Source organism: Salminus brasiliensis, chromosome 2 (assembly GCF_030463535.1).
Source record: "Salminus brasiliensis chromosome 2, fSalBra1.hap2, whole genome shotgun sequence".
Classification (NCBI taxonomy): Eukaryota; Metazoa; Chordata; class Actinopteri; order Characiformes; family Bryconidae; genus Salminus; species Salminus brasiliensis.
In genome coordinates, this window is record NC_132879.1 from 3030402 (window position 1) to 3056039 (window position 25638).

General features: G+C 43.0%; 1 protein-coding gene across 1 annotated transcript in view; it reads right to left on the minus strand.

The window, feature by feature from the left end:
• The window catches only part of LOC140550261 (thyrotropin-releasing hormone-degrading ectoenzyme-like), a 341162-nt gene that overhangs the window by 307132 nt on the left and 8392 nt on the right, over nucleotides 1-25638 (minus strand). The window contains exon 3 of the mRNA XM_072674121.1: nucleotides 18251-18524. Coding sequence (XP_072530222.1) covers nucleotides 18251-18524 — 274 coding nt within the window. The remainder of the gene's footprint in view (nucleotides 1-18250; nucleotides 18525-25638) is intronic.

Below are 25638 nucleotides of genomic sequence, written 5' to 3' on the forward strand. Positions count from 1 at the left end.
GTCAGCGAGTCGAAAAGGCCTAGAGCAGAGTTTCTTTACATGATACGGGCAGGTAATGGTGACCAGCCCAATAGAAGTTATTACAATAATAGTGGAATTATTAGAATTAATAAGCTAGTTAAAGTCAGAGGCACCTCCTCACGCCTCACTGTAACAGAATGACCGGCCTTCCTAAAACCGGAGCGGTGAAGGCTCCATTACCATCTGATATCATCACCCGCATGAATATCTTTCACCCTCACCTTCATTAGGTTTTCCAGCAGATGACGGAAACCCGGTGCCAAGTGCATAAAAACACGTCTTCTATCAGAGCTGAGTGTGTGTAGCGTCCTGGACCGCGCTGTGATTTGATCACCGCTGTAGAGCATCTCTTTATTTCTCTATAGGAGCCCAGAATGCTCCCGTTTAGAGCAGCTGCATCCCCACCGCCCCTCTGCACCCCGTTATTAAACAGTTCTACACTCTCACTCCCAGCTCCCATAACTCCTGCCTTATTATTTAATCTGGGAGATTTCATCTGCTCTCAGGTACTAAAGCACAGAGAGAGACAGAGAGAGAGAGAGAGAGACAGAGAGAGAAAGAAAGAGAGCGAGAGACAAAGAAAAATAAGACAGGTACAAAAAGAAGTGAGTGACAGAAGGAGAGCAGTAAATAGAGGCAAAGAGAGAGAGAGAGAGCAGTACACAGAGTGGTAGAGAGAGAGAGCAGTAAAGAGAGTGGTAGAGAGAGAGAGTGGTAGAGAGAGGAAGAGCAGTAAAGAAAGAGTGTAGCAGACAGAGCTATGCAGTTATGCAGTAGAGGGGGTAGAGAGAGAGAGGGAGGGGCAGTAGAGAGAGAGAGAGAGAGAGAATAGTACACAGAGGGGTAGAAAGCGGTAGCGAGAGAGAGCAGTAGAGAGAAGTAAGAGCAGTAGAGAGAGGGAGAGAGAGAGCAATAGAGAGGGGTAGAGAGAGAGAGGGTAGTAGAGAGAGGTAGAGAGAGTGGTAGAGAGGGGTAGAGCAGTAGAGAGTGGTAGAGAGGGGTAGAGAGAGTGGTAGAGAGGGGTAGAGCGGTAGAGCAGTAGAGAGGGGTAGAGAGAGTGGTAGAGAGGGGTAGAGCGGTAGAGCAGTAGAGAGGGGTAGAGAGAGTGGTAGAGAGGGGTAGAGCAGTAGAGAGTGGTAGAGAGGGGTAGAGCAGTAGAGAGTGGTAGAGAGGGGTAGAGCGGTAGAGCAGTAGAGAGGGGTAGAGAGAGTGGTAGAGAGGGGTAGAGCAGTAGAGAGTGGTAGAGAGGGAGAGCAGTAGAGAGGGGTAGAGAGCGGTAGAGCAGTAGAGAGAGCAGTAGAGAGAATGGTAGAAAATGGTAGCAAGAGAGAAGTAAGAGCAGTAGAGAGAGGGAGAGCAGTAGAGAGGGGTAGAGAGGGGTAGAGCAGTAGAGAGGGGTAAAGAGGGGTAGAGCGGTAGAGCAGTAGAGAGAGAGCAGTAGAGAGAGTGGTAAAGAGGGGTAGAGCAGTAGAGAGGGGTAGAGAGAGTGGTAGAGAGAGAGAGCAGTAGAGAGTGGTAGAGAGCGGTAGAGCAGTAGAGAGAAAGAGCAGTAGAGAGAATGGTAGAAAATGGTAGCAAGAGAGAAGTAAGAGCAGTAGAGAGAGGGAGAGAGAGATCAGTAAAGAGAGAGAGAGAGAGAGAGAGAGAGAGAGAGAGACATTAAAAGGGATGAGTGGGAAAACGCAAGAAAGAAATATTAGAAGAACCGAAGGCTACAGAGAGAGAAGGGAAAAGGAAGAGCGAGAGAATGGTAGAGAGAAAAGGACAGAGAGAGAGAGAGAGAGATGCGTAAAGAGATAAGGGTGGTGGTGGTGGGGGTGGGGGTGGGGGTGTATGAGGTGCCACACTTTGTTTGAGCCGAGCTCTCCGCTGTAAAAATGATCGTTCCACTCGGCTAGCCGAGGGCTGATGCATGGCTTTTCCTTCACGGACATCCATCCAGTCAGAATGAATGGCTTCATATGCCTGGCCTAACACGCTCGCACACACACACACACACACACACACACACACACACACACACACACACACACTCACAGTCACATACACAGTCAGCTCAAACAGAGCGGCATTGTTTCAGAGCCGCCGCCATGCCTGAGTTATATGTTGTTTACTTGGGGTGTTGGTTGTTTATTGACTCATTTCTGTGACTGATTAAGAAGGTAATGTGCTGTGTTTATGCCCGAGAGTCCGGGAGTTCATATTATTATTAATATTAATATTATTTTGAAATAACACATAATCGGGGCAATTCCGTTGAAGCAGACAAACGAGCAATGGCAATTTAATTAAGCATTTTTCAGGCTCTGAGGAGGTAATCAATTTGGCGTGAGCACCACCCTGCTCTGCTGGTTTTCGGCAGTAAGGAGCTCGGCTCTGGAGCATAATGGGGTTAATTGGACTGGAATAGACTGCGTCTGGACAGGAGGGCCGTCCATTATCGACCACGGGCTAATGACACTGGAGAAAGCTTTTTAGGGTCTGTGCGGCTTGTCGTGTTCGGATGAGTGAAGCAAAACCAAGTCTCTTAATGTTCTCCAGGAGAGGAACGTAGTTTTGGGGGTTCATAATAAAGTAGGAACACACTGATGTCGATATCCAACGGCTGTTCTAGCTTGTAGCTCTTCTAATGATTGCACCCACTGCTGATACAGCTTGTCTGTTCCCTGTAGAGAACTTCTGCCAATAGAATAGGACTCTCTGGAGGAGATAATGAACATGAACATGGTTGGCCTAATTATGGAGGGGTATACACCAGTGAAGGAACTGTGTTCTCTGGAATTATGGATGGTGGTGCTTTATTTGTTGTAGTGGATGGTGGAACGTCTGATTTCTTCCCAGACTCCTCTGCATCTCCACCCTTCTTTCTGAAGGCCTAAGAAAGCTCTCTGGATCTGGCCATGGTGATCTTCTTCACCCCTCACTTCACCAATTTCAATCAAGAGCAGAGCAGACTAAACATCTGAGGATTAAATAAGACTCCAGACTCCTCCAGAATAATCCTCTCCAACCATGTTCTGATCATCTGCACCTCCACCCTTCTTTCTGAGGGCCTCAGAGACCTTTTTGGATCTGGCCATGGTGATCTTCTTCACCCCTTACTTCACCAACTTCAATCAAGAGCAGAGCAGACTAAACGTCAGAGGTTTAAATAAGACTCCAGACTCCTCCAGAATAATCCTCTCCAACCATGTTCTGATCATCTGCACCTCCACCCTTCTTTCTGAAGGCCTCAGAGACCTTTTTGGATCTGGCCATGGTGATCTTCTTCACCCCTCACTTCACCAACTTCAATCAAGATCAGACCAGACTAAACGTCTGAGGTTTAAACAAGACTCCAGACTCCTCCAGAATAATCCTCTCCAACCATGTTCTGATCATCTGCAGCTGATGTTCTGCTCCTGACTCTAATTCTACACATTAATAATAGTAATAAATGTTGGGGGGGTCTTACTTTTTCCTCTATTAGCTTAACATGACCTTCACATGACTGTACCGCAAATCGCAGGTGAACGTCTGGATGACTGGATGAATTTGTAGGAGTTCGCTCAACCGCCCTGTATTAACCGTCCTGCAGCTTCTCTGATGACTTCACTCATTACCATGTCGATTAACTCGCCCTCACTCATTACAATCCTCACCAATTCCTCCAATTCCTCTCATCCTAATCCCACACCCAGACCACTTCTGCAGAGCCTGGGCCTAAAGCCGAATCATCCCATTGTATTCGCATGTCAGAGTTAATGACTCTAGAGGAGCCTGGAGGCCAAACTGGTGGCACCGAGCCGCGCAGAGCCGAGGCCAGAGAGAGAGCCGAGCGGTCAATACAGGCATGACAGAGTCCAGAAATCAGAGCGGGGGGTGACTGAGCAGTTCCAGCTGCAGTCACGCATGTTACAGCCTGACTTCGTGATCCAGAGTGACAGGCAGAAGAGCTGATCTCAGGTCAGGCTTCTGAAAGCTTCAGGGAACTGGATTCAGCAGAAATGACAATCTGTCATGCTTTGGGAAGGATTTTTTTTTTCCCCACTTCCCAATTTAGTTGTTCCCAATTCCAGCACCCTATCTAGGACTCCCCGCACCCCCCACCCACCACCCCACCCACATCACACAACAACTACCAGTGGTGGGAGGGTGCAAAGACTCAACCTAGTCTAGGTCTAGGTTGAGAACACCCTAAAACACTACTGTTATGAGTCAAAGAACCCCTTATCGTCTCACTATATGGAAACCTTTTTGCTTAGAAGATTGGAAAAAAAAAAAGGGTTCTATATAGTAGAGAAAATGGGTTCTTTGACTTGGAACAGTGGTGGAACCCTTTTGGTGCAATTTAAGCATGTAAACATCAAAATTGTTCTATATGGTTCTATAAATATTAAGGAGCCACTGAGAACCCTCTTTTAAGAGTCCATGGCATGCCATTGACATCTATGGTCTGGAACTGAAGGCCCACTTCCAATAGTCACGGTTCTCCGTTGAGGGATCTCAGCAGAACCTGAGTCTAAGTGTCTAGGTTGAGAACACCCTAAAATATCCAACCAAGAGTTGTTTCCACTACTGTTACCAGTCGAAGAACCCTTTTTGTCCCACTATATAGAACCCTTTTTGCTTAGACGACAGGCAAAAATGGTTCTATATAGTAAAGAAAATGGAACAGTGGTGGAACCCTTTTGGTGCAATTTAAGCATGTAAACATCAAAATTGTTATGGTTCTATAAGTATTAAGGAGCCACTGAAGAACCCTCTTTTAAGAGTCCATGGGGCTTGGTGTATGACTATAGTCTAAGGAAAAATGGTTCTACGTGGTTGAGAAAAGGGTTCTTCAACCCTTTTCAAGCCCTCTGTGATCTAACCTCTGGTCTAGTCTTGACTATGATCTATGGTCTGGAACTGAAAGCCCACTTCCAACAGTCACGGTTCTCCAGTGTGGGATCCCTGAGTCTAAGTGTCTAGGTTGAGAACACCCTAAAACACTACTGTTATGAGTCAAAGAACCCTTTTTGTCCCACTATATGGACCCTGTTTTGCTAAGAGGATAGGTAAAAAAGGGTTCTATGTAGTAGAGAAAATGGGTTCTTTGACTTGGAACAGTGGTGGAACCCTTTTGGTACAATTTAAGCATTAAGTGGGGATTACCAAAACGCTTAAAAGCGTTTAAACTGCGACCAAGATGGGCTTTCCTAATGGGCCTCATCATCATTACAGCCCACCTTAATCTCACTTGAGTCCCATCGCTGACCCTGGTGAGCATCCATATGTGCGGCCAATGTGGAACCTGGGAGGTATACAAGGGCGTTGTATCCAATATCCAACACCCTGACCTCACTAATTATGCTCTTGTCACTGAATGCAGTCAAATCCTCACAGCAATGCTCCTCCAAAATCTAATAGAAAGCCTTCTTCTTCTTCTTCCTTGCTTCCTGGACAGTAGAGGCAGAGGATCAGCTCTTCTTTTTTTTAAATACCCTTGATTTTTTTTCCAGAAACAACAAACGAATGAGCAGGTGTCCCAATACTTTTGTCCATATAGTGTATAAACAGCATCATGACAATCTTCAAAAAGAACAGTTGTGATGAAGGTCTAGAAGAGGACCAGCAACTAGCACAGCACGGTGGAGCTACCAGGTGGTGGTGGTGGTGGTGGTGGAGTGGGTTTCTGATAAAGTGGCCGGTTTGGAATACAGTACTTGTGGCCATGCATATGGATGCATAGTTGCAGGCACTGGTTGATAAGTCTCTGAGCTGCTCAGAGCAAGTTCCTCAGCTGGAAAAGCTGAGAGTGGAGGGGACAGGGTTTTTTTTTTCCCTGTTTCTGCTCCATGCTGAGTGCTATTATCCCTCCTGTGGGTGTGCTACTAACCTCAGCACAGCGCTCCGAAAGCAGGCTAAGGCAGACAGTGGGAGAGAACATGGTACTTTTAAAGCAGTGTGGGACGGCTACTATTATAAGCTCTGCGTCAGGAAGAAAAAAGGAATTGCACTCCCCCAAAACAATTAAAACCCTTATTTTTTTTTTGTATTATTTTTTTGGAGGTGACGGTGGCAGCAGCCTAACCCTAAAGAGATTAACTCCCTTCCGCTCCACTCCTTGCCCATTCCTGCCGCTTATGTAAATGCGTTTCCCGGTTTCTTCTTAATTCACTCATGCAAAATCCAGGCCGAGCATGACTGCGCTGTAGTTTCACATTATCTCCAAAAACCCCACAACTTCAGGGCTAATGGGAGATTTGTAACCAGCTCTTTTCATGCCTGAAAACTTCTTACAGTTTCGCGGGATCACTGTGATCGCTGTGTCCTTGGCGTGAAAGAGGCTATTTGCCATGTCGCTAGAATACGTACATGCGGCGGAGCTGCGGGAATTTTTGCTGCTGAGCGGATCGCAGAACGCGACGTGGTTTCCGGGCTCCTCAAAGCTTCTCTGTGATCTAACCTCTGGTCTAGGCTTGACTATGATCTATGGTCTGGAACTGAAGGCCCACTTCCAACAGTCACGGTTCTCCATTGAGGGATAAATATTAAGGAGCCACTGAAGAAGTCCATGGGGCTTGGTGTATCACTACAGTCTAAGGGAAAATGGTTCTACGTTGTTGAGAAAAGGGTTCTCTGTGATCTAACCTCTGGTCTAGTCTTGATATCTATGATCTGCATCTGAAGGCCCACTTCCAACAGTCACGGTTCTCCAATGGGGGATCCCAGCATAACTGGAGTCTAAGTGTCTAGGTTGAGAACACCCTAAAACACTACTGTTAGGAGTCAAAGAACCCTTTTTGTCCCACTATCTGGAACCCTATATGGAACCTTTTTGCTTAGACGAAATGTAAAAAGATTTTTCTATAATAGAGAAAATGGGTTCTTTGACTTGTAACAGTGGTGGAACCCTTTTGGTACAATTTAAGCATGTAAACATCAAAATTGTTCTATATGGTCCTGTAAATATTAAGGAACCACTAAAGAACCCTCTTTTAAGAGTCCATGTATCTTGATGTCTTGATGTATCACTACAGTCTAAAGAAAAATGGTTCTACATTGTTGAGAAAGGGGTTCTTCAACCCTTTTCAACCCCTCTGTGGTTTAACATCTGGTCTAGTCTTGACTATGATCTATGGTCTGGAACTGAAAGCCCACTTCCAACAGTCACGGTTCTCCATTGAGGGATCCCCGGATTACCTGACTCTAAGTTTCTAGGTTGAGAACACCCTAAAACACTACTGTTAGGAGTCAAAGAACCCTTTTTGTCCTACTATATGGAACCTTTTTGCTCAGAGGATAGTCAAAAAGGGTTCTTTGACTTGTAACAGTAGTGGAACCCTTTTGGTGCAATTAACCAAATGCATGTAAACATAAAAACTGTTATGTTTCTATAAATATTAAGGAGCCTCTGAAGAACCCTCTTTTAAGAGTCCATGGGACTTGGTGTATCACTACAGTCTAAGGAAAAATGGTTCTACGTTGTAAAGAAAAGGGTTCTTCAACTTGTGACAATAATGGAACCTCTTTTGGTGCTATATAGAAAGATTCTCTGTGATCTAACCTCTGGTCTAGGCTTGACTATGATCTATGGTCTGCAACTGAAGGCCCACTTCCAACAGTCACGGTTCTCCATTGAGGGATTCCCAGATAACCTGAGTCTGAGAACACCCTAAAACACTACTGTTAGGAGTCAAAGAACCATTTTTGTCCCACTATATGTTCTAGACAGTAGGGAGAATGGGTTCTTTGACTTTAACAATAGTAGAACCCTTTTGGTGCAATCAACCAAATGCATGTAAACATCAAAATTGTTCTTCAAGTCGTCATGCTTTCATATGGCACCATTGCCTTTACTAAAGAACCCTCAAAGAACCCTTTTTAAGGTTGAACCAAGCAAAAAGTGATCTACGATGTAGGGAACAGGGTTCTTTGTTTTGTAAAAATGGTGGAAACCTTTAGTGGTGTTACACAGAACCTTCTACAGAAGGATTTCTACCAATCCAAAGAACATTTTAACCAAGCATTGCCTTAGAACCTTTAAAGGAACACTTTTTTGAGAGTAAAACTCTTGGATCTTGGTGTATTTCTACACTCAATGCAAAACAGGTTCTACAGAATAGAGAAAATGATTGACTCCCAACAATAGTGGAACCATTTTTGGTACCATACAGATGGTTGGATGCTTTTAGGTGGTCTCAACCTAGACTCTTGGAACTACCATGCTTGGTATACTAAGGTTATGCCAAGGTCACTCAATGGAGAACCCGTATGGAGTTTTTAATGGTCTGTTAGCAGTGAGCTAATGCTGTTGCCTAGAAAATTAGATTCCTGGTTGCACTACCATTCACATCCACAATCAGTGACTTACTGTATCTAGAACATCCAGAGGATCTGCAGGGATGTTAATATCTCACTAAAATTGGCTTTAACCTGATGGTTAATCACACATGCATGACCTTCAGTCCAGCTCCTGAAGTTCTAACCAATAGAGGAAACTTGCTCGGCTGTATCTCCTCAGGTTCCACAGGGCAATAAACACACTAATCAGATCCATTAGCTTAAGCACAAACATGCTTCCACTGAATAAATGGAACCAAATATTACAGAAATGTATTTTCTAAGGTAGGAGAAATCATTAGACCTTGAAGGTCCAGAATGCCCTGAGGCTTCCCATCCTGTGTCATCACTGTGCTGAGAACGGTCCATTACCCAAATAGTATCTGGTCAACAGTAGCAGTCCTGAGTCCAGAAGCAGAAGTGTAATAAATGGGCTAGAGGGAGACTGACGCAGTTTAAAGCACAAGGTAGGTGTTTCTAATAAAGTGGCCAGTGAGCGGAAGCACAAGGTAGGGGTTTCTGATAAAGTGGCCAGTGAGTGGAAGCACAAGGTAGGTGTTTCTAATAAAGTGGCCAGTGAGTGGAAGCACAAGGTAAGGGTTTCTAATAAAGTAGCCAGTGAGCAGAAGCACAATGTAGGTGTTTCTAATAAAGTGGCCAGTGAGCAGAAGCACAAGGTAGGCGTTTCTAATAAAGTGGCCAGTGAGTGGAAGCACAAGGTAGGTGTTTCTAATAAAGTGGCCAGTGAGCAGAAGCACAAGTTAGGTGTTTCTAATAAAGTGGCCAGTGAGTGGAAGCAAAAGGCAGGTGTTTCTAATAAAGTGGCCAGTAAGTGAAAGCACAAGGTAGGTGTTTCTAATAAAGTGGCCAGTGAGTGGAAGCACAAGGTAGGTGTTTCTAATAAAGTGGCCAGTGAGTGGAAGCACAAGGTAGGTGTTTCTAATAAAGTGGCCAGTAAGTGAAAGCACAAGGTAGGTGTTTCTAATAAAGTGGCCAGTGAGTTGAAGCACAAGTTAGGTGTTTCTTATAAAGTGGCCAGTGAGCAGAAGCACAAGGTAGGTGTTTCTAATAAAGTGGCCGCTAATTGGAACTACAGTTAAAGTGAGCAGTACTGTATTAATTAGCGCATGTTTGCTCTCACGTCTTGGATGGATGTCTTCCACCACAAAGCCTCTGCGGTGCCTACAGTCCCTTCACGCCACCTCACCGCATGGTCTCCCCCGCGTGATGGATGGCTCGAGAAAAGCACGTCTGCCCATCTAATGTGATTGATGGCGAGAGCCAGTGCGTGGCTAACTGCTACAAGCTGCAATATGGAAGTAAATGTTCTGGATGGTGGCAGTCATTACAGGAAGTGTCGGTGAGATGATCCAGACAGTAGCGAGTGAACGGTCGCGCCAAAAGAGACGGATTAATTACACTAATATGAGCAAGGGACTGGCCAAGGTCAGCGCTCTATCAGACGGCGACAGAGGTGATGGAAAGGTGATAGAGGAGAGGGCCGTTTGATGCCGAAGCTGAACGGTGGCGTTATGGGGAATGAGCACAATTGGTGTGGATGCAGGGGATTGATGGCCCAAAGCTTGGTTGCCCAACCCTGTCTTTAGTGTGTTTTTTGAATTGCGGCAGTGAAATCAATTTGACGTGTACTTGAACAATCTGCCTTCGCTTGAAGGGAGCGGTTTATGCCAGCTTTGCAGTGCAGCTGATCCGGCTGGTGCTATCACCTTGAAATCAAGGATGGCGCCATCATTTTATTTCTCAGTGCTTGCAATACAGGGTCAGCTTAATGGGCAGGGATTAGGCCGAACTGCTGTTTTCTGGAGGATCTACCATCCTGCAGAATCTTATTTCTAATAAAGTGGCCAGTGAGGGAAGGCCCAAGGTAGGTGTTTCTAATAAAGTGGCCAGTAAGTGGAAGCAAAAGGCAGGTGTTTTTAATAAAGTGGCCAGTAAGTAGAAGCACAAGGCAGGTGTTTCCAATAAAGTGGCCAGTGAGTGGAAGCACAAAGCAGGTGTTTCTAATAAAGTGGCCAGTGGGTGGAAGCGCAAGGCATTTCTAAAACAGAGGAGCCTGTGAGGGAAGGCACAAGGTAGGTGTTTCTAATAAAGTGGCCAGTGAGGGAAGGCCCAAGGTAGGTGTTTCTAATGAAGTGGCCAGTGAGTGGAAGCACAAAGTAGGTGTTTCTAATAAAGTGTCCAGTGAGTGGAAGCACAAGGTAGGTGTTTCTAATAAAGTGGCCAGTGAGTGGAAGCACAAAGCAGATGTTTCTAATAAAGTGGCCAGTGAGTGGAAGCACAAAGTAGGTGTTTCTAATAAAGTGTCCAGCGAGTGGAAGCACAAAGTAGGTGTTTCTAATAAAGTGTCCAGCGAGTGGAAGCACAAAGTAGGTGTTTCTAATAAAGTGGCCAGTGAGTGGAAGCACAAAGTAGGTGTTTCTAATAAAGTGGCCAGTGAGTAGACATTGCCTTTACTAAAGAACCCTCAAAGAACCCTTTTTAAGGTTGAACTCCATGGATCTTGGCGTCTCACTACACTCCAAGAAAAAAGTGATCTACGATGTAGAGAACAGGGTTCTTTGACTTGCAAAAATAGTGGAAACTTTTAGTGGTGCTACATAGAACCTTCTAGAGTTCACAGAACCTTCTAAGAGTTTCCCAGCAATCCGAAGAACCCATTAAACGTGGGACAATTTAAGCATGTAAACATTGAAACTGTTCTTCAAGTTGATGTCATTCTACAAATATTAAGGAGCCAATGAGGAACCCATGGGACTTGGTGTATCACTACAGTCTAAGCAAAAATGGTTCTAGCTTGTAGAAAAAACGGTTCTTTTCCACATTTTTAGGCACCCAAACATTTCTTTGAGCTGTCATGGTCCTACAAATTGATGAGCTATTGGAGAACCCCCTTTTAAGGATGTAGATCTCCAGGCCGAACATGGTTCTTCACTTCTGTCTAATCTGATACAGCTGTGACGAAGAAATAACGCAGCTAGCCTTGATATTAAGGCTTGCTCCAATTTCTAAAAAGAAGCCTCCCAGATTTCCCCTCCATACTTAGCCTCGGGGGAGGGGGGGGGTCCCGAGGCCACCTATGACGGTTCCGAATGATGTTCCGATTCTTAAAACAGAGCCCTTGGAACCCTTGCTTTTACATGAGGGGTGGAGGCTACAGCATTGCAGTCCACGGGTACCATGCAGTCCCAGGCTGTAGTCCAATGTCTCATAATAACTACCAGCGCAAAGAGCTTCACAATCAAAACCACGCCTTTAAATGAATCCACTATACTCTACCCTTTCAAATATAGGGTTCTTTAACTGATGCCACTGTAGAACCACCTTTTTAAAAGAAATTGCAACATTCCAACTACAAAGAAACTCCTTAATCCAATGCAAGTGCTAGATAATGTCAGATTAGCCGTCTGAGAGGGTGGATTAACAACCAATGAGACAATTAAATGGAGCTGTGGATGTTCTAGCTCTTACCCTCTTATGCTCACCTCGATGGTAAACTGCCCATTAGGTAGGGCTGCTGGGCGATATGGTCAAAATACCAGATTACGATATTTAAAGATATTTAAAGAATCACGATACAATAAAATATCATTATACTGTCTAGCTCTACCATGAGGTATTATGTGGAGTGTGTCGACGAGACCCTGTGGTGTGTGAAATGAAGGCGTTAGCTTTGATTTTAAGGCGATAGTTCCAGCTGGATTAGCCTCTGCACTGAAAAGCAGGCCCAAAACCATTCAGGCCCAAGACCATTCCCATTGAGTACGAGAAGACTGTTCAAGTTCATTCCACTGCCTGAATTCAAAGACCTCCGAAATGAATGTATGCAAGTCCTTTATGACAGAAACGGCTTATTTTACCTTGCTGAATCAAAGCATTCCTGCGGAAAGCTCTGTAAAGGCCACCAGGGAGGAACGTCCAGGGGTTTAATATGTGGTTTGAAACAGAAGATTATTGGACGCTACTGTATGACATACGCTGATGAAACCAGATTCTGTTCCAGTAACACACACACACATATATATATATATATATATATATATATATATATATATATATATATATATATATATATATATATATATATACAGCTTCGGACCACCCTACATGATCAGTTTCTCTGGTTTTAGGGAAATGAACATTTGCCTTGTATTTCATAAACCATGGACAACATTTCCCTTAAATTCCAAATCAAAATATTTGCTAATTAGAGCATTTATTTATTAATTAAATGACAACTGTTCAAAAATAACTGCTGAAATAATGCAAAGAAATTATTATAATAATTTTAATGCAAATAATTATTCAAATTTTATAGTAATAATATCTGAAGTGAGAGCATTCAGAAATCACTACGGCCTTTGTTTGATGAAATGCCTGGAAAAATGGCTGCCAGACACTTAGATATATATATATATATACCCGTCTTTATTGAGCAAATAAAGTTTAGTATTGTGACCGCGAGGAAGCTCTTGAAGCTATAATCAAATGATTCCTGTACAGTTGGCATTTACTGGCTTCTAAAAGAATATAATATAGCATTTTAATAAACCCGAGGGGCGTGTAGGAAATATGAACAGTGAAAAAGCCTGAAATTCCTCACTACCGCCATCTGAGGTCAAATAGGTCTGAAACTTTGAGACCTGAACTTCTGAGTTTCACTTAGTAAACACAAAGGACGAGCAGTATACTTTTACTACCAAGCCATCAACACGACAGCAACTGCTTAAGCCATGCTTTTTTAAAGCCCCTCTCAGGGGCAGTTAAACACAGCCACAGCTGGTCCAGCCAAAAGCTAGAGTGTCTAACTAAGGGGAAGAGAAGAGTACATACTGCAGGTCCATTAGAACAAAGGGTTCCTCACAGGTTCTTAGGTAAGGGTATGATTCTATCCAATCAGCCAAAGAGCTCGAAATTTTACTAACGATAAGTGTGGTTCCTCACCGGTTCTTTCATACGTAAAACGGTTTTCTATAATGGTTCTATATAAGTAAATCGGTCCAGGAATCGGCCTAGACATTACTAACGAAGAGGACGAGAAGATGGCACACTGTACTCCCTTAAAAAGGGTTCCTTACAGGTTCTTTGTAGGGAGAACAGTTCTATATAATGTTTTTTTTTAATACCCATAGCTTGTTTAGGAAGGCTATATAATGGTTCTATCTTATGGTTCCTTACAGCCACATCTGCCCCAGAATAGTATATAGTGTACACTTTAAAAAAAGGTTCCTTACAGGTTCTTTAGCAGGGCAGTGGTTCTATATAATGGTTCTATACAACCACATCTACCCAAGAAGAGCTTAGCTTTTACTAATGAAGAGGACGAGAAGGGTACATAGTGTACAATAAAGGTTCCTTACAGGTAAAGGTTCCTTACAGGTTCTTTAGCAAGGCAATGGTTCTATATAATGGTTCTTTACAGCCACATCTGCCCAAGAAGAGCTTAGCTTTTACTAAAGAAGAGGACGAGAAGGGTACATAGTGTACAATACCTTACAGGTAAAGGTTCCTTACAGGTTCTTTAGCAGGGACATGGTTCTATACAATGGTTCTATACAATACAACTTTCTATGGTTTTCTATTGTGGTTCTGTCTTATGGTTCTATACAACCACATGTGCCCAAGAAGAGCTTAGATTTGACTAACAAATGAGAAGAAACTTGTGGTTCCTTACTGGTTCTTTAAAAAGTTCAATGGTTTTCTATAAATGTTCTATGTATATTTACATTTCTATGTATAGATTTATATTTCTATAATGGTTCTGTATAATCAAATCCGCCCAGGAATCGGCCTAGACATTACTAACAAAGAGGAAGCATATATACTGTACACCCTTAAGAAGTGTTCCTTACAGGTTCCTTAGTAGGCACAATGGTTCTATATAATGGTTCTTTACTAGCCACTGCTGGTTTAGGAAGGCTTGGATTTCACTAATGACAAGGAGGAGAAGAGTACATACTGTACACCCTTAAACAAGGTTCCTTACAGGTTCTTTAGTAGGGCCAGCGATTCTGTATAATGGTTCTATACAGCCACATCTGCCCAAGGAAAAGCTTCGATTTTACTACTGAAGGAGAAGAAAAGTGTGGTTCCTCACTGGTTCTTCAATAAGTTCAATGGTTCTATGTAAATCTGATCATCCCAGGAAAGCCGAGACATTACTACTGAGGAGGAAGAGGGGTTCATATTTTGTACACCCTTAAAAAAAGGTTCCTTACAGGTTCTTTAGCAGGGCAATGGTTGTATACAATGGTTCTATACAACCACATCAGCCAAAGAGCTTAGATTTGACTAATGAAGGAGAAGAAAAGTGTGGTTCCTCACCGGTTCTTTATTAAGTTCAATGGTTTTCTATAATGGTTCTGTATAATCAAATCGGCCCAGAAATCGGCCTAGACATTACTAACGAAGAGGCTGAGAAGTGTGAATACTGTACACCCTTAAACAGGGTTCCTAGCAGGTTCTGTAGTAGGGACAATGGTTCTATATAATGGTTCTTTACTAGCCACTGCTGGTATCAGGTGAAATGTTTTTTTTTTTAATAGTATGTATTAATAGAGACGCCACAGAAGAACCCTGTTTGGTTGCATGAAGCCATCCTCTGCCAATGAAAAGGTTCTTCACAATAACATCTCTTTTAGAAAATTGGCTTTTTATAGAACCAAAATTATATATATATATATATATATATATATATATATATATATATATATATATATATATATATATATATAAAATGCTTTTGTTAATGTAGCACCAAAAAGGGTTCCTTCACTGCAACCAGTCAAAGAACAATCCAAGACTGCAGAAAACCTCTAGGCTAAGGGTCGGAAAGCTTTAGGGTCAGTCAGATTTAGCCTGTTGGGGGGGCTTGGGGGGCTTGGGGATCTCAGGGCTGAGCTGAACTAAGATCTCCTGCATTATAATCATCATCAATTCATCTAAACCTGCAGAGACTGGTTTAGATGAGCTCCCCAGTACATTCCTTAAAAAGAAGCGAGCCCCCCTCCCTTCAGGACATTTCCACCAGACAGTGTCTGAAGACGGCCAGGAGGATCATCAAAGATCCTGGCCACCCAACCCACAGCCTGTTTACTGCTACTGCCTTCTGGCAGGACGTACTGCAGCCCAGTAGACATGCACAAACAGACTGAGAGAGATGTTCCTCCCACAAGCCCTAGTACTACTGAATAACTGTACACTGACCTAGCTGGACATTAGCTGGACATCAGCTGGACATAGCGTACACTGTGTGCTGTGAAAACAGGGCAAACGAAGCCGCACGGCTCTGCTACACTACACTTCTACACTGTTCCTTACGCTACGCAATATGTCCAAATATTTGTGGACACCCCTTCTAATGAATGCATTCAGCTACTTTAAGTGGCACCCACTGCTGACACAGACATGCAAATGCACAAACACTGCGCTGGTCTAGTCGCTGTAGAGAAGTACTGCCAATAGAATAGGACTGTCTGGAGCAGATAAACCTAGATGAACCTACTGGCACCATGTTGCTGACTAATGCCAGGCGTGGGCTAGAGGGGGGCATAAAGCCCCCCAGCAGCATTGAGCTGTGGAGAAGTGGAATGAAGGATGGTGCATTTGGGATGAGTTGGGGAGTTGGGGATGATGAGGTGGGGTGGTGACTATCCAACAAGCTGACCTCACTAGCGCTCTTGTTGCAGAATGCAATCAAATCCACAGCAATGCTTCAACTATAAAATTTAGAAGAAAGCCTCCTTCACTGGGCAGTAGAGACAGTGATTCCAACAATAGCAGTATCAACTCTTTTTAATACCCTTTCTTTTTGAAAAAAAATAAATAAATGAAAGAGTAGGTGTCCCAATACTTTTGTCCAAATAGTATTTCTTATTTTTGAAATTCACCAGTTTTTTTTATACATTTTGTCTTCGAGGTAACTGTGTAATTGTGACGTGACAACACATCTAAATCAAACTCAAAGCTTACTGACTAATCTAACCGCTCTACCGTTTCCTCTTTTGACGTGGCCACCATCATTCAAACTGCCGGTATGACAAACGATTTCCTCCTTTATGATGCAGAGAAACAATAGGAGCCATATCGGCCTCTGCACTCCCCTCAGTGTGTTATTAGTATCCTGTTGTTTTTAAAAGAAAACAATACGTTGATAAAAATAGATGTTTACATATTTGATATCACCAAGAGCCAACAAACATTGGAGTCCCACTGCTATTAAGCATGTTTCAGTATTTAGACCAATCTCTTTACAACTATTACTGTCAAACTGTAAAAACCCCATACACACACTGCAGATTCATACTGGATTAAAACCATTCCACAATAATTACTGTCAAACTGTAAAACCCCATACACACACTGCAGATTCATACTGGATTAAAAACACTCCACAATGATTACTGTCAAATTGTAAAATGTATACAATCTACAGATTCATACTGGATTAAAAATACTAAAGATTTAATACTGTCTCTGTAAAACAGCACATTTTACACAATGCAGATTCATACTGGATCATCATCGTCACACAGTTGCTACTGTAATACTGTAAAACCTAAAGACTCTGCAGATTCATACTGGACTATACATCACTGAAGATTTATTACAGTCATTGTAAAATAACACATATTGCAGATTCATACTGGATCATAATCGTCACACAGTTGCTACTGTAATACTGTAAAACCTAAAGACTCTGCAGATTCATACTGGACTATAAATCACTGAAGATTTATTACCGTAACTGTAAAATAACACATATTGCAGATTCACACTGGATTAAAAACACTCCACAATGATTACTGTCAAACTGTAAAACCTACACACATATTGCAGATTCATACTGGATCATCATCACCACACAGTTGCTACTGTCATACTGTAAAACCTAAAGACTCTGTAGATTCATACTGGACTATAAATCACTGAAGATGTATTACCATCACTGTAAAATAACACATATTGCAGATTCATACTGGACAGAAGTCACCACGCAATTGCTAACGTCTGACTGTGAAAGCTATAGACACTGCAGATTCATACTGGTTTGAGAACACCACAAAATTACAATATATCTGCCAGACTAGAACAGCTTTACTCAAAGCAGATTCATACTGGATTAAAATCACTAAAGATTTAATACGGTCTCTGTAAAACAGTACATATTACACAATGCAGATTCATACTGGATCATCATCGTCACACAGTTGCTACTGTAATACTGTAAAACCTAAAGACTCTGCAGATTCATACTGGACTATGTTCGCTGCACAACAACTACTGACAGACTGTAATATCTGCAAACACAGCAGATTCATACTGGATTAAAAACACTCCACAATTATTGCTGTCAAACTGTAAAACCCATACACAAAATGCAGATTCATACTGGATAAAAAAAACTTCACAATGACTGTTGCCAAACTGTAAACCTCATACACAATCTACAGATTCATACTGTGATAAAAACACCAAAGATTTATTACGGTCTCTAAAAAGACAGCACACATTACACAATGCAGATTCATACTGGATCATCATCGCTACACAATTGCTACTGTAATACTGTAAAACTTAAAGACTCTGCAGATTCATACTGGACTAAAAATCACTGAGGTTTTATTACAGTCACTGTAAAACAGCACATACTGCAGATTCCTACAGGATTTAGAACAGCCCACAATTAGAACTGCCAGACTAGAACCACGACACCCATAGCAGATTCATACTGGATTTCATTTAGCGTATTTATTTAAAATTCTGAATCTCTGCCATCGCTGTAACACACACACACACACACACACACACACACACACACACACACACACTGCTGATTCATACCGGATACCAATCAAACCAAAAAATCAAACAATCAAAGTAAAGTCCTCAGGTTTGGACTCACCACTACTCCGCTGTCCGTGACCGCCTCTCGGTAGGTGAAGTTGCACACTGCCCAGGCCAGGTAGTACGTGGACATGCGGGGCGTCCTGGAGAAGTGGTTGGTCACCCAGCCGTCCTCGTCCACGGTGGAGGCCTCGATCGGCATGTTGGACAGAGACTGGTACGAGGCCTCGTGCCTCATGCTCACTTTAAAGGTGGCTTTATAGATGGGCTCATCAAAACACGGGAAAGCCTTCCGAGCGTGAGTGGGAGAAAACTGGGTCACAGCGAGAAACCTGCAGACAGACAGACAGCGAGAGAGAGAGAGAGAGAGAGAGAGAGAGAGAGAGGGAGACGACAATGAGAAGAAAAGAAGAGAAGAGGGATAAGGAGACAGAGAAAAGAATTGGGAGAGGAGAGAAAATAGAAGAGAAGGAGTCAAAAGGAAGGCGATAAGGAGACGAAGAAGACGAAATGAGAGCGACATAGGGGATACGAGAGGACAGACCGAGAGAGAGAGAGAGAGAGAGAGTGGAAACAGAAAATGAAGAGAGCGAGAAGATAAAAAAAGAAAATGTTATAACTACATTGAAACTTTTAAGTGGACCATCAGTTACAAGCGAAAAAAGTAATTCCACCTTGTCTGGGCTGCTCGGGAGCGGGTACACTGCGACTGTCCTGAATCCAGATAAGCTCAGACAGCTGTGAAACACCTCTCTCTCTCTCTCTTTCTCTCTCTCTCTTTCTCTCTCTCTTTCTCTCTCATTCTCTCTCATTCTCTCTCTTCACAACCTGATGGATTTATATCACACTGCTAATTAATAGATAAGCTGAATGTGAAAAACAGGGTAAAGTCAGACAGCCTCATTTGATCCGCACTCAGGAGCCAGACAGCTTATTATACAGTGGGTAAAAACACACCACACTCTGTAAAGCGTGGTAAAAACACTGAGGTAATAAAGTACTTATGTGGCCCAAACCTCTGGTACTGGAACTGGAACTCCTGTAGACTGAAGGGATTTCTGCCACTGCTGGTAGACCCGTATGACCGTATGCTTCCATCAGAGCAATATGAGGGCAATATGACGATATTTTAGCGTATCGTGATAAATTTCGTTGTTGTGATAACAATAAGCTTTTCTAAGCATACAGAGGAGACTGTGAGTGCTTAATAAACACTGATCAGCTGCGGGTTTTATTAATAACAGTGTGATTAGACTGGTTTAATTAGATGAAGAGAAGCAGATTGTATAGTATAAATCACTGTATTCAGTGCAGGAGAGGATCTGAATAGTAGTTTATAAGAATCTGCCGCTACTGATGTTGTCTGTGATTACATGTATTGTGATAAATATCATGATAAAGGTATCGTGATCTAGCCCTATAGCCCTAGCTTCAATACACCTGCAGATTCAGCCACCTCCTTCACACTGTGGCCCAACTGCAATCACTCCTTTTAGCCAATCATGAACTGTATCTGCTTTGTGACCCGTTTTCCACACATCCAACGAGACCCTCGCTGCACTGTACCACCTCTTTTTAATCGATTAGTCCCCGATTATCCTCGTGCAGTGCCATCTGCAAGAGGCTAAAGTTACTGCCACCTTAAACATTTACATTTCTGGCATTTAGCTGACACTCTTATCCAGAGCGACATACAAGGTCACTCATATTACAGAGGTGGGCTGTTGCACTGGCGGGACGAGTGGATCAGACACAGCAGTGCTGCTGGAGTGTTTAAACCCCATAGTGTCACTGCTGGAGCAGCAGCGTCCTGTGGGCAGCAGCGTCCTGTGGGCACTGATAAAGGACTAGAGGATGACCAGCATAGACTGGTGCAGCAACAGATCAGCAGAGATTCTGTCTCTGACTTTACGTCTACAGGGTGGACAAACTAGGTAGGAGTGTCTATAAGAAGGGTGGACAGTGAATGGGCAGACACAATGTTTAAGCACTCCAGCAGCACTGCTGTGTCTGATTTACTCGAGCCACCAGCGCAACACACACTACTAACACACACACTCAGCCAGTGCTGAGAATGACCCACCACCCAAATACTGCCTACCTGCTCTGTGGTGGTCAGTCCTGGGGGGAGGTCCTGACCACTGAAGAACAAACAGGGTGAAAGGAGGCTGATAACAGAGTCTGCAGGGAAGCAGATGGATACTGTCTGAAGTTATAGACTTATATAGACTACTGCTCCTTCATGGGAAGTGGAGTTCATTCCTAACCAGGGGTGGTCATAATATCCGGATATATCTGTGTGGAACCTTTAAAGAACCCGGCACAGCAACAGCTGGTGTCACAGCTTAAAAACTGGCCTCTATGGCTCTGTAGATTGGACATCTCTGGCCACCAGCATTTCAAGCCTGTCAGCTGTCATCATCTTCTACAGTTGTACAAAACAGGGCACTAACAGGCGTGCCGCTCGTCTCCTGACCTGGTGAGACTGTCAATGAGATCGTTTCTGCTCACAGGCAGATTCGGGCCAGAATTGAGGCCCGTGACGAGGCGAACCCGAGCGAGGCTGAGAGCGAAGTGCAGATTCAGGAGTTTTTCCTCAGCTGCGTCGGCCGGATAGCGACAGCCGGAGGGGGGAATGCATGCAGGGAGGAGGAGCGCCGAGGCTTTGCCGGAAAACCTCCTAAGCTTAGCGCTAGCGTTAGCGCTGCCTTTCAACATCACAGCTACAGCGGCCTCCGTGCAGGCCGCGGGATTAGGAGCTATCAAAGGCAGACTCAAAGCGCAGAAGGGGAATTCCTGCCATGCCACCTACAGCTATAACCTCTCTTTTATTGCTACGCTGGGAGGAAGAAAAGAAGCAGGTGCGATCCCTCGTCGCCGAGGCTTTTCTGACAAGTTTGACTTCACCTGCAGATCTGAAGCCTTTGTGTGCATTGCCTCTGCTGTCTCTTTGTCTAGGCCAAAACTGAGTAGGTCAGGTGTGTGCTGAAATACTCTGGGAGATATAAGTGTTTTATGCTGATTAGGTACACTTACCTTCTAGGCTCACTGGCCGTTTTATCAGAGACATCTACAATATAGGTGCAATCTGTTGGTTCACAGTAGGCTCAGCCCCCCTCTAACCTGCCCATCAAAGAACAGGGGTCACCACAGGACCACCACTGACCACATATTACTTGGTATGGTGGTCCATTCTCAGCACAGCAGTAACACTAATTTATGCATACTGCTTTATACTGGAATACAATCGTTCTACAATTATTAATAAAAAATGTTAAACCTACGCACACTGCAGATTCATACTGGATTAAAATCATTCCAGAATTATTATGATCAGACTCTGAATCCTATACACACTGCAGATTCACACTGGATTAAAATCATTCCAGAATTATTATGATCAGACTCTGAATCCTATACACACTGCAGATTCACACTGGATTAAAATCATTCCAGAATTATTATGATCAGACTCTGAATCCTATACACACTGCAGATTCATACTGGATTAAAATCACTCCAGAATTATTCTTATTATTATGATCAGACTCTAAATCCTATACACACTGCAGATTCATACTGGATTAAAATCAATCCATAATTATTATGATCAGACTCTGAATCCTATACACACTGCAGATTCATACTGGATTAAAATCACACCAGAATTATGATGATCAGACTCTGAATCCCATACACACTGCAGATTCATACTGGATTAAAATCACTCCAGAGTAATTATGATCAGACTCTGAATCCTATACAAACACTGCAGATTCATACTGGATTAGAGTCACTCTGCAGTTACTATTGTTAGATTTGGTATTTGGTATAATAAAGTACTTGTATAGTATACTACTGACCCTTTCCTTAATCTTAACCCTAACCCAGGTCCTAAAACTAGGACTAACCATGGTCCTAAGCCTTGCCATGAGACAGTTTGAAGATCTGTGGCTCATCTATAGAAAGCTAACAAATGCAAAACAGCAGCAGAGGCAACTTACAAAAAAGGCATTTACAGGTAAAATCAGCCCTAATAAACCCTACTGAAGCAATAAAAAGTGGGTACAGCTGTATGTATCATACCACAGATACTCGTCCGGTGTTTCTAATAACATGGCAATTTCATCCCCCAAACCCCATTTGAAATGACCATGATCTAGACAAATGGGGAGGCCAGAAGAGTGGTCATATCAGCAAAAACAGAAGACATACCCCAAATCATTGAGCAGTGGAGGGAATTCCCCACACATTACAGTCCAATACAGTGTCTGAGTGAGGAAAAGGCTCAACTCCCGCTTAAGAGGATTCCTGCCAGGACAGCAGCTGACCGTCTGATGGAGATTCCCCATTAGGAAGCCTCCAAAGCACCAGTTAAGAGCCAGCCTGAGAGTAAATGGAGGAAACGTGCTCCACAGGACCAACACCCCCACCCCCCCCACCCCTCGGTGTCACTGCGCCTACAGCTGAGAACGAATGAAGGGGCACTAAACAGATGTGAAAAGATGGAAGCTGCGGACTGTAACCGAGGCTGCGTTTGGACAGCCAGTCAAATCTGATTTGTTTTGTGTGTCCGCTGCAGATCTTGAGCCTGGACCGAAATGCACGGATGCTGATCTTTGCAATTTCGGATTTGGAGCATATTTCCATCCTGACACAAACAGTTTAGCAAAGGATTACACGCCGTTGAGTCATCAAATCACAGCAAAGTTAATTGCGCAGGCTAACGGGCAAACCTCCCTGTTTGTTCTGAGGCGCGACTCGACTGGTTTCTGGGTTTCCAGTTTGAAATGTAGCTGCTGGGGCCCACTGAGGCCAGCGTGGTGACCGGGCCTCCTACAATTTTATTTGGGCCTGTCATATACAGTAGATACTGGCACAGTTGTTCACCCATGCCTCATGGATTGACCTCACCAGTTAGCTTCCATCCACACACACACACACACACATACACACACACACACGCACATACAGCACTGATGCCTCGTTATTAATATGCCCTGTGATTCATAATGCAGCTCAGCCTGGGTAACCACTGGTAAACAGACCCTTCAGAACCTTCCACATGATTTATTTATGATTGAATACTACAAGAAAACATCCTGTGCAAAAGTTTGTGGACATGGATTGGTTTGTGGACCCTCTCATCAGGGTGAATATTAATAACGCTCTAAATGTAGGTATTGTGATATACACTGAGGAGGAGGAGCTACAGTCTCTGATTAGGGTGAATATTAATAACGCTCTAAATGTAGGTATTGTGATATACACTGAGGAGGAGGAGCTACAGTCTCTGATTAGGGTGAATATTAATAACGCTCTAAATGTAGGTATTGTGATATACACTGAGGAGGAGGAGCTACAGTCTCTCATTAGGGTGAATATTAATAACACTCTAAATGTAGGTATTGTGATATACACTGAGGAGGCGGAGCTACAGTCTCTCATCAGGGTGAATATTAATAACGCTCTAAATGTAGGTATTGTGATATACACTGAGGAGGAGGAGCTACAGTCTCTCATTAGGGTGAATATTAATAACGCTCTAAATGTAGGTATTGTGATATACACTGAGGAGGAGGAGCTACAGTCTCTCATTAGGGTGAATATTAATAACGCTCTAAATGTAGGTATTGTGATATACACTGAGGAGGAGGAGCTACAGTCTCTCATTAGGGTGAATATTAATAACGCTCTAAATGTAGGTATTGTGATATACACTGAGGAGGCGGAGCTACAGTCTCTCATCAGGGTGAATATTAATAACGCTCTAAATGTAGGTATTGTGATATACACTGAGGAGGCGGAGCTACAGTCTCTCATCAGGGTGAATATTAATAACGCTCTAAATGTAGGTATTGTGATATACACTGAGGAGGCGGAGCTACAGTCTCTCATTAGGGTGAAATAGCAGCTATGAAAGAATGCATTAATGGGCTGATAGGTCAGTTCATACTGGTTAAACTGGTTTGTTAGTTTGTTGAACTTCTGACCTTCTTGAAGTTCTGACCACCTTGAAGAGTTATTGGCCAAACCTCAATGCCGCCAGACAGCATCCATCTACAATACCTTGTGGAAAGGCAGATCTGTGGGCTGTGAGCAAAGCTGCAATTAGTTTTCCTGCGTCAAATCGCTTGCCAGCATCGCCCCGTAGCGCTGGATGTATTTGGAACTTCACACACTGCAGACCTCCTGTGTGAAACCGACATTTCTAAGCCCCTGAAACTCTCAGGCAGATTTTACTATAGGCCACAAACGCTGACAGAGAACGTAAACTGGCTGCAGCACAAACGCTCATCAGGATCTGCTGCTGCAAGGGTGGAGGGGTCGCAGGCGGATCGAAGGAGGTATTAGAGTGATATGGAGGAGTGAAGGATCCCTTGTGGATGCAAGAAAGGCTCAAGCGTTTCCCAGGTTCAGGTGAAGCCCCAGGCAAAAAACTGAAACTTGGAAGAGCTACATAGCCTCAGAGAGAGAGAGAGAGAGAGAGAGAGAGAGAGAGAGAGAGAGAGAGGAGGGTGGAGACAGACAGATAGATAGATACATAGACAGAGAGACAGATAGACCAAAATAATGAAGACATAAGAAGAACCTGGGAGAGAGAAGAGAAAGAAAGATAAAAAGAAAGAAAGATAAAAGAAAGATAAAAGTAAGATGAAAGAAAGTTAAAAAGAAAGAAAGAAAGATAAAAGAAAGACAGATAAAAGAAAGAAAGAAGGATAAAAGAAAGAAAGAATGAAAGATAAAAAAGAGAAAGAAAGATAAAAGAAAGATAAAATAAGTAAAGATACAAGAAAAAAAGACAAAAGATAAAAGAAAAAGAAAGTAAGACAGATAAAAGAAAGACAGATAAAAGAAAGAAAGAATGAAAGATAAGAGAGAAAAAGATAAATGAAAGACAGATAAAAGAAAAAGAAAGTAAGACAGATAAAAGAAAGAAAGATAAAAGAAAGAAAGAAAGATAAAAGAAAGATAAAAGAAAGAAAGAAAAAGAAAGATACAAGAAAGATAAAAGAAAGAAAGAAAGAAAGAAAGACAGAATGAAAGATAAAAGAGAGAAAGAAAGATAAAAGAAAGAATGAAAGATAAAAAAGATTAAAAGAAAGAAAGATAAAAAGCAGGATAAAAAGAAGAAAGATAAAAAGGGAAAAAAAGAAAAAAAAAAGATAAAAAGAATGAATGACAGACAAAAAGCGCAATGGAAACCAAAGCAAAGCAAACAATAATTAATATGTAAATGATCTGAATTAATAATCTGAATAAATACATTCAATTAAAGCCCTTTAACGCAGCAGGGCCGACGAGTGGCCACACACACGCGATGCGCTGCAGCAGGAGGAGTGTGTGTGTGTGTGTGTGTGTGTGTGTGTGTGTCGTGGTCTGTTCTAAAGGTGCGTGGCGGTTTTTGTTTCATGCTTGGTGAATCCTTCAGCGCAGTGACAGGCT